Here is a 10,454-nt window from a genome sequence, read left to right as displayed (position 1 = left end):
TAAATGTATTTTAAGAAAATATATATTGTGTATCTTCACGATTTTGTGCAGCAGCAAAATTTTAATGTTACATTATTTTCTACAAATATGCAATTATCAAATATGTCAAATATTGAAAACAGATCAAGAAGATCAAATAGATTGCATTAAGTGATGCAATTATGTACATATACTAAATATAGCTGAACATTATATTTGCAATGCAATCCTAAAAACAATTTTCCTGACGTTATCTATGTATCGCAGTATTAATCACGCGGAATATCTACATGTAACTATGTCACATGACCATTTTGGCGCGTGATTAATATGCATGCTTGGAAATTGTGTGTAACATACATCCAAGTTTTCTTGATAAACGCAGATATCTTAAGCGTAAAGAGGATATAATATTTCCTGTATCGAATGCAACAAAGGAACAAAGCTATCGACAAACAGCATTTAATATGCGATTTATGTGTGTATGATTCTCGAGGAAAATTACAGCCCACATCAATTCTCCTAAATCCATCGTCAAAACACTGAAAAGAATTTTTTGGACAAACAATGAATCATTCACAAACAGCATGCGAATTTATCAAATATGATTTATAAATTATTATAATTAAAACATTTCATCAAATCTTCGCGAATTTTGCTAAGGTATATTGATTATAATATATTTCTCATTATCTTTCTTTTTGTGTTATATATGTTTAATATATCTTAACCAGAATAAAATATTACTGAATAATATTTTAAATATGTATTTATTTTAAATATACATAAATGATTAGTTGCTTTAGAAAAAAAAATTTAATACGATAATATTTATACAGATTGATTATTACAAAAATAATGAGTAAATAAGAAATAATGAGTAAATAGAAAAATTAAAAAAAATATATAATATATAAGAACTATTAGAATATATAATATATGTATAAGAACTATAAATATATACTAAGAAACATTGCTTGGTTAAAGATTGAGAGAATTTTTTGGGAGGACATATAATTTCTTTTACAGTTTCTTATCAAATGAATTACACATTTGCTTGACTACTTGTTATAGTTTATTTGCAAAATACTTTGTTAAAGTTTATTATATATGTATATGTACAAGATCTTAGACTAATATTTAATAAAGTAATTTATAGATATATATATATATGAACACAAAAATGTCAACCTTTATATTTTTAGTACACTTTCTACACGTATAAGATTTAAGAGATAAGATTTTCTTAGTGTTAGACATTAGAGGAAAAAGATACAAAAATCTGTGAGTTAACAAAGATTTCTCAAAAAGTTTCTAATTTCTAGCAAAGCCTCGAGAAATAGTTAAGTTGCAAATCTTGTATCTTGCATCCACTTGCATGCAATTATAAAAATTGCGTCCACGAATTGTAGAGAACTGAGAGATCGTAAACATGAAGAATCTACTTCGCACACTCTCTGCTTGTTACATAAAAAACAATAGGAAAAGAACTACCGCATTCTTTCAACATTATAACTTATACGGAAGCCTAGAACGTTGAGAATTATTACGTTATTTAACGGTTCTCTTTTTAGCGCTACTTTTTTGTCTAACGAAATGGAATGTCATTTAGGTCATTTAGGTAATTTAATCTATTAGCATCATATATTCGTATAAATTATGCAAAGATTTTATTTTGCAATTATTATAATTTGTATATATATTATATTCATGTATAATTATATTTTTATATAAAGATTTCCACACCATCAACAAAATTATAAAAATTAAAAAAGTTAATGCAAAGAGAGAGAGAGAGAGAGAGAGAGAGAGAGAGAGAGAGAGAAAGAGACAGACAGACAGAGAGAGGGAGAGAAACAAAAAATATAATATAAATGGTAATGGTTTAACTAAAATTTTGTAGTAATAATATTTTTTTTCACGTGTATTTTTTTATAAAAATAAAAATAAAAAGGAATGTTTGTGTGCGTTAGTAAACAATTAAAAATAAAATGATGTTTATAAAATAGTAAAAGAAAATATGATTCAAACTAAAGTAAAAAATAAGCTGACTTGAATAAAATCAGAATAATATATGGTCAATATATAGTCAAATAGTCATCATTTAAAAGCGGATAAAAATAAATGATATTTTTAAAACTGGATCAATACCATAACTTTTTAATGATAAAATCAATAAATATTACATCTCAAACATTATCATTTTAATTATTTTATAACTAATTAATTTAATATTGAGGAAGTTTATATGATAGAGATTATTGTATACTCTTTCTCTTTGTTTGAATATACTTTTATAGATTCCAACTAAAATTTATACACATTGGTAAAAATCAATGCAATTATGCAAATTAGAAATATTATATGCATATACATATCGATTGTATTCTCGTCAAATATCAAAATTGTCGGCGTAAGCGTAATAAATCAACGGGTTGAGAATACCAGTTTACTTAAGTGATAAAAATGTTTGCAAGGAATCAAACGAGATGAACTCAAAAGGATGACGGGGAGGAAATATCTTTGAAAACGAAAGCTGATTTCATCAGCTCAGAGATCTTTCTGTAGCTTCCATGAATGCAGTATATAAGTGTTATCACTGTTATCGAAATACTGCTCTTACAACAGAAGCAGAACAAGCTCCCGTTTTGACGCGTGCGTACCAGAAATTCGGAAAATAGCTTCAATTGATCGTGGATTATGTGTTGCATAATAATTTTGTGATAATATCTCGTGAAATAGATATCAAGCGATGTCGTACAATAACACATCTAATATCGATGTGCCCGAGAAGAAAAAGATTCAACAACGAGATTCGGGTAAGTGCACAATACATAAATATTTATTGTTTAATAAGTGATGTTTGATGAATAAATGTTGATTTTATTTAAGTGTGATAATGTGATATTGAAATCCAGCAACTTTATAGTGCCTTTAAAGCTACGAGACATGATTCCTGGTTTTAACGAGCTTCTGTGTTGTTGATAATAATTATTTTTAATAATAATTTTTACTATTTTTTTGTTAGACATATATAAATCGCATGCAAGTACACGTATTTACCCGGTGCATTCAAAAAGTTACAAGGCTGATTTTTTAAAGACGTACGTTTTTAATCACACTATCTCTCAATCAATATTGGAACTAGGTAATATCAACCTTTTCCCGTATTTTTTTTTTTTTTGTTATGTGCAGTAGTTTTTGAGTAGTGAAAGATTGTCCGTTCTTTTTACATTGTCACAATTTCAAGAATGGAGCAACGGGCCGCGATTAAAATTTGTTTTAGAAGTGGAAAAATTATTCTAAAAATTACTGTACTTAAAAAAAAGGCAACGAAAAAATTATGGGAAACTCAGAAAAGTGGCTACTAGTTTCTCCATTGATTGAGAGTGTCATTAGTACGTTTAAAAAAAAATTTGTCTTGAAGATTTTTGAACACACTGGGTATATAGCGCAGAAGAATTTTTTAGAATTATATATTTGCAGTTGCGATTGAAGATGTGCCAACAACAAAAATCGCGGATTTCGAAACGGCGATCACCTCCGCTGGAATGGGAAAATTTCAATATCTTCTCATTCTTGGGATTATCCCGGTTTCATGGGGATCTAGTATAGATACAGCTAATATGTCGATGATACTTCCATCGGCAGAGTGCGATTTAGGATTGTCGCTATTTAACAAAGGGCTTTTAAACGCCATTGTCTATGTGGGTGAGTGGTAACATAGCGTTTATTTTTAATGCACTTTAAACTAACATTATATTGAAACAATCTGATGAAATTATTATATTATAAAATATAACAATTCTAAAATAAGAGATTTAAAAAATCTATCGTACTTTTATACATGTGTACACAAAATGATGCTATAGGTATGGTGTTGAGTGGTTTTGTATGGGGATACCTCGCTGATGTTAAAGGAAGAAAGAAGATTATATTATACGGCTATATGGCGGATGGTATCTGTAGTATACTGACAGGTTTTTCGCAGAATTTTGAGACGCTTGTGTTCTTTAAATTTCTCAGTGGCTTTATGTAAGAGAAATATTATATTATATACTATTCTATATTAATTCCGTAGCTATTTGAAGAAAAGCAAGAAATGAATCAATCTTAAGTTAAATATCTATTTAGATCCAGTTAACAATCAATTTTATTTTTGTCATATTAGTGTAAGTGGACCACATGCCACTCTCGTGGCATATTGCTCCGAATTTTATGATGCTAAAGGTAGAGTGAAAATTCCGCTTTTTGTCGGCGTCTCCGTTTCGTTCGGATGTGTAGTTAACGCAGGTATAATAAATTTATGTTTATATATTAGAAAAGATAGATTGTACAAGCGATTATATCTCAACCTATCTTCAATTAACATAAATTTACTTTCTTATGAAACTAATATTTATTGTATGCATTTGTGGCTAGCATTGGCCTGGCTAGTGGTTCCTCAGCCATGGTCAATTGTTTTTGGGGATGGTGCCTTTGTCTATAATTCCTGGAGGATATATCTGTCCCTCTGTGGATTACCGACATTGATAGGTGCCTTCTGTCTCTGTTTCTTTCCGGAGAGTCCCAAGTTTTTGATGTCACAAGATCGTAATGAAGATGCACTTGAGGTCTTTAAGAAAATCTACAGTATAAATACTGGTCTGTCTAAGGATAATTATCCTGTAAGCATATATGTACTATAATAATATACAAGGTGCAACATATGCGATCCAATTCAACGGTAGACACAAAAACAATGAAAAAAATTGATATAAACATTTGTCCCATTTGATCTTGTTTCTGAGTTACAACCAAGTGATTCCACTAAAGTATGTACGTTTGTATACAATACTCGAAATCTTTTGTCCTTGTTGATTAGATATGTTCTATGGATTATTCCAATTTATTCTCTTGACAAGAGCAGGTGATACTGTGCTGTGCATTAGATGTGTTCTAAGGATTATTATGATAATGAATTATTCAAACCGGAAAATGACAGGTATGCATTTGATGTATGGATTCGCCGAATGTAATGCAGATTTCTATTTAATGGACTACTTGAAAACAATTGCTTATTCAACACCTGTTGGCATTGAAATACTTCGTCAACGCATACAAGAAAGCTGCCAATGTATCCGACAAACATCTGGGATTTTTGAAAGAGTGTGGCATTTTACGACACGACGAATGCTTACATTCAGGCCAAAGATGACTATCTTGAGCACTTTTTATAACGTTAAGCAGCTCCACATTATTGGAGTACAAACCTGACTATAACTTGGAAATAAGGTCAAATAGAACACATGTTTAGAACTTTTTCTTTGTTTTTGTGTCTCCTAGAGATTGATTGTGTATCTTAAAACGATGTAAAAATTACAAAAGTGAGGAAATACACTAAAGTATCTGCGATTTTATTTGTCGAAATCTAGTAAATCTGTTCACTTTTGTAATTTTCACTTCGTTTCACAAATATACAATCGATCTCCAAATCATCATTGAAGTGGATTCCACATGTTACAATACAGCCTGTATAACAATTGTTAATTTATATAAAATTATTAATTTATATAAAAAAGGTTGTTCAGATAAAAGAAAGGATGTAAATATTTCATTTTTTTTTATTAGATACGTGCATTGAGAGATATAAATTTAAACAATACTATAGAGCAATCGCATTCATCAAAATCTCAAACGAAATCTTTAAAGGCTGGAATTCAACAAATGAAACCTATGTTTTTGAGCCCATATCTGTCACGTGTATTGTTATTTGTTACCATACAATTCTGTGGAATGTTATGGTGAGTATTTAATTTATATATATATATATACAATTTATATGTGTATTAATTTATTTATTCAATTGTTAGATAGAATATTTACAATAACCATAAATAACTTTACAACTTTTGTATAAAACATTTTTTTCCATCTTGCTTACTTGATGCTTACGAGATATTTGCGTATATTGATTAAAATGAGACACCCTGTATATATATATATATAAGTTGTACGGTTCAGAGGAGGACACCTGAAGGTGACCTTGACCCTGACCTTGGAGTCAAATTTAGGGGTTATTTTAAGGTCAACTTAATTTTCTTAAATAGAACTACCAATTTCTCATAATCATTTTCTTGTAGCTGGCGTCAAGACCTTTTCAAAACACTATAATAAAATATTTATATATATGTAATATATATAAATATATAAATTAATTTATTTATTCAATCGTTAGATAGGATATTCACAATAACCATAAATAACATTGTAGAATCAATTTTCCTTATGAGTGACATAATAATTGCGAATCCCCGCGAGGTGATTGTCACGAATGTCGTAAATCAGAGTTATCAGAATGGTGAGAGTAACAGCGTAACGTGTGTGCGCGAATATCCGCGTGATACATACGTAGAATCGCATAAGGCTTTTTACGAGATATAATAAGACACATCATTCGTTGTAAAACCCCGGTTAGTTGTACAAGTGCTACGATGATGGTTGAATGACGGATTTGAGAATTTATGATCTTATCAGTGCGTGTAAGATATACATATACCACACATTTTTTACATATTTCGCTGAGATGTATTTCCATTATCTGGATACATATCGCACCGGATTCCATACTCCTTGTGTATCACGTGTTCTACTAAATTCTTCTACTAAATTAAAGATATCAGACGAGGAGACGAAAATAAAACTGAATACACATCGTCCCTCGCTTCAGAGAAGTCTACTAAAATCTTCTACTAAATTAAAGGATGTCAGGCAAACAATGGCAAATATAAAACGGCGCCGTTTGTCGGATTAATTGTGCAATCTGTAATTAAATTAAACATCCTTTTTATTCTCTCGTAAAGAGCATTATCGAAGTCGGTGAAAAATTTTCCATTGACGTAAATCTTGATAACGACAAAAATAAGTAAGACGCGCGATTCGCAGACTAAGCAATACAATTTTCGATGGCATATTATTAAAGTTAATCTTATATCCACGCATACAACGCATATGTATACAAATTTTTTTATTCTTTTCACCTGAATAATGATACAGAAATACATTATATTGACGTGCAGTTACGGAATTGAGTAGTGACAAGAGATAAATAATATTTATAAATTATTAAAATAATCTGGATTATATTTTTTTATATTTTATATTAATGTTTTTTTTATATTTGTTACATTTATAGTTTAAACACCCTTCGTCTCTGGCAGCCACAACTCTTTGCGACGATAGAGAACTTTAACAACCTTGATTCTAACATAACTAATCCTACTTTTTGCGAAATACTGGATATTTCGACATCTGTCAAAGAAAATAAAACTACTATATTGGAGAAAATGTCAAATTGTGAAAATGTGAGATATATATATATATATATATATATATATATATATATATATATATATAAGAAGCGTATATTAATATACACTATACATACAAAGAAAGTTAATTTTAGAAGTGTCATAATTAAATATCAACAATATTTATATTTTTTATATTTTTTTAAATTTTATTATATTTTCTGTTTAATAACTTAATTATTTCAGATTGTTATCGCAGATTCAATCTACATTGACAGTATTATTGTGTCAGTTACTTCTAGCGTTTGTATATTGTGTGCCAGCATCTTTGTTAATTATCTCCAACATAAATATCTTTCATGTAAGTTTTATCTTTCATTTACATAAATTGTTTGCTATTATTTAGAAGAAAGTAAGAGAGACGAGAGAAGAACAAAATAGACTCTCTCTCTCTCTCTCCCTTATTAATTTTTCATAATTATTTTTTAATATAGTCGTCAGCTACGGATGTGCGCTTTTATGTTCTATATCTTTAATCTGGTCTACAAACACATTAGTCACCCTTGTACTTACGTGCTTGTACGTTGGATTAATGAGCAAAGCTTTTAACGTTACGCTTGGCGCGACTGTTTTGCTTTTTCCCACATCTTTGAGGTTTGTCTCAAATTAAATAAATTAAATTAAAAAATTTAAATAAATAAATTTATTATAAATTAAAATTATAAACGTAAATTGTTTAAATTATTGACTCTGATTTAAAAAAGAACAGAAAATGATAATTAATGTAGTATGTTTTTATATTTATTAATTTTATATTTATTTATCAGAGCCATGGCAGTAAGCATGGAAATGATAATAGGAAGAGTGGGTGCCATGATCGGTAATCTGATCTTTCCAATTTTACTTGAATATAGCTGCATAGCACCGATTATTAATCTGACATGCTTTAATTTGCGTAAGTATTTTTTAGGGATGTATGTGACATATATCGAAATATTAACGAAAGCATTAAAATTTCATAGATTGTTCTACTATTTCTTCTGAATATTTGTGCAAAAACTAAGCACAATTCTTTTAATGGTTTGGAAGTTATTTAAATTTAATGTTACTATTGATTCTTATGTAAAATCGCCTATTGTAGCATTTATTGACAAATTTGACAAAGAAAAAATATTACCAAGGAAATAAAAATTGTCTCATATATTAAGGAAATTCTAATAAATATTTGTGCAAAACTTGATTTAGATCCACTAATTCGTTTAAAAGTTATTTACTAAAAATTATAGAAAAATATTATCTGCCTCTTTTTCTCTTTCTGCAAATTACTCGTTTTTCATTATTTTTCGCAATTGATTTCAGAGAATATTCACGATCAAAAGTTTTTGCCATAAATTAGAAAAAATATTAATTAAAACTTTTTTCTTTTACGAAGACGTCAAAATCCATATTATTTTGCGATTCTTTAATTTTTTTCATAACCCAAATTTATTTTTTTAATTTTTCAAACAGTATAAACATAAGAAACATGTTTTCTTTTAATTTTGACAATATTTTGCTACTATTGTACATCCAGAATATCCTTAAGCCATATTACAGATTATTCATAATCCGTTCTTATATTCAAGATCGTCTTAAACACAATCTTAAATCTATGCGGCCATTTCATTGGTTGAACCGAATCTTAAGACGAATCCCAAGAACTGACTATGAATGTTGGCCTTAAATATATTATTAAAACGTAATATAAAAAAGATTTGTGATCCGCATATATCTCAATTTGCATATATTAATTATTAATTATTAATAAATGTAATTCAATATTTTTTAGTATGCATGCTTCTTACGTGTTTCATACCAAGCACGCGCAAGCACGCAGTGTAAGAATAATTGTCTTGCTAAAATATGAGATCAAAGAGAGTAATCAGAAGCAGAGGATCTCAAAAAGAGAAACACGAAAGGAGCACATTGACGGGTCTGCTCAGCTTTCACACTTCACTTTTTCAATAACATTTTCGAGAATTCACGACCGTTGAGCGAAGCCTCCAAGGACCTAGATCGAAGCTTATCGTGAACCATGATCGAGCTCGTATGAGGGCGGACAATGGTCATGCATATACATGCATATATACAAGCGAAAGACTGCACGAGGCCTTGAGTTTCACTTTCGACACATCCTGGAGAGCCCTCCAGCCTTCACCCACATGCTCGTTCTTCTCTATCCCACGCCTCTTCTCCGTGTGGACGCAGCTTTATCTCAGATCTCAGGACCTCGTCATCTCCATACGCCATCGTTGATCGATGCAATAAAAAAATGTATCGCGATGTATGTAAGTTTCTATACAAGAAGAAAATTGAAACATGCAAATGAAGTATGAATTAGATGCATTGTCATACCGATTGTTAATGAATAGCTTATATTTTAACTATTTTTAGACACATAAATACGTGAATTATTTAAGAGGAACTGTGAAATATGAATTATGTATTAATAACTCTATTTTATGATAATTAACTTACATATATAAACTTATGTAAACTTATACTTTATAATGGAAGAGGTGATTTCCGAGAATTATTATAATAAATTAATGATTATGATTTGTAAATTGCTCATATCTTTTTGTATGTGATTTATATGTGACTAAAGAGAAAGAAAAAAGAGAAATTGTGATGTATACAATTTATAAAAATCATTATTCTTAGATAAATATGTAACTATAAAGTAATTAAATTAAACAATTATAATATAAACAACATTTATATATCGCAAATATATAATTGTCATAAAATAATATGAAATTATTCTATAACCTTGATCATAATGCGGACATTTCGATGATTAACGTGTGAAAATTAGAAAGAAAATTTGGAAAGTACTAACATTATTAAATGTACAGAATTAATGTACGCAATTAAATTGCATGCGCGGCTTAACTGTTAATGAAATCACGTAGTGTTTCATTAACGGCATAACGCGGCCGCGGAGATACAATTTAAAGTGCCGGCAACTTTCTATGGCGTTTCATGGTGTAAGGGCTTCGCGCGGCGCCCTGAGACTGCATTCCGCATAAATTGCGGAAGGGAGCTTTGCGCTGCGCACACGTAGTGTGTCAGTGAAATAATGTGTCTGCATTTCTTCCATTCGTTTCATCCGGGGCGACTCTATGTCTGTATTAAAAGCCGACA

The 10,454-nt window shown here is 29.6% G+C and overlaps 1 protein-coding gene across 1 annotated transcript; it reads left to right on the top strand.

Annotated features, from left to right (window-relative positions):
• The first annotated feature begins 2,524 nt into the window (after nucleotides 1-2,524).
• Nucleotides 2,525-9,898, top strand: LOC126857912 (synaptic vesicle glycoprotein 2B-like). Its single transcript, XM_050607799.1, has 11 exons — nucleotides 2,525-2,798; nucleotides 3,466-3,690; nucleotides 3,852-4,014; nucleotides 4,151-4,272; nucleotides 4,402-4,646; nucleotides 5,590-5,762; nucleotides 7,154-7,322; nucleotides 7,515-7,629; nucleotides 7,763-7,922; nucleotides 8,096-8,223; nucleotides 9,097-9,898. Exons 1-11 carry the CDS (start codon nucleotides 2,732-2,734, stop codon nucleotides 9,147-9,149), a joined length of 1,620 nt encoding a protein of 539 aa, XP_050463756.1. The 5' UTR covers nucleotides 2,525-2,731; the 3' UTR covers nucleotides 9,150-9,898.
• The last annotated feature ends 556 nt before the right edge of the window (nucleotides 9,899-10,454 follow it).

This window comes from Cataglyphis hispanica, chromosome 23 (assembly GCF_021464435.1).
Source record: "Cataglyphis hispanica isolate Lineage 1 chromosome 23, ULB_Chis1_1.0, whole genome shotgun sequence".
Lineage (NCBI taxonomy): Eukaryota > Metazoa > Arthropoda > Insecta > Hymenoptera > Formicidae > Cataglyphis > Cataglyphis hispanica.
The sequence above is the reverse complement of the archived record's forward strand: the minus strand, read 5'-3'. Positions and strand labels throughout refer to the sequence as shown.

Coding starts and splice junctions, on each gene's coding strand:
- LOC126857912 (XM_050607799.1), top strand. CDS start 2,732: ATGTCGTACAATAACACATCTAATATCGATGTGCCCGAGAAGAAAAAG. Junction 3,691..3,851: donor AAACGCCATTGTCTATGTGG/GTGAGTGGTAAC, acceptor ATGATGCTATAG/GTATGGTGTTGAGTGGTTTT. Junction 4,647..5,589: donor TGTCTAAGGATAATTATCCT/GTAAGCATATAT, acceptor TTTTTTTATTAG/ATACGTGCATTGAGAGATAT.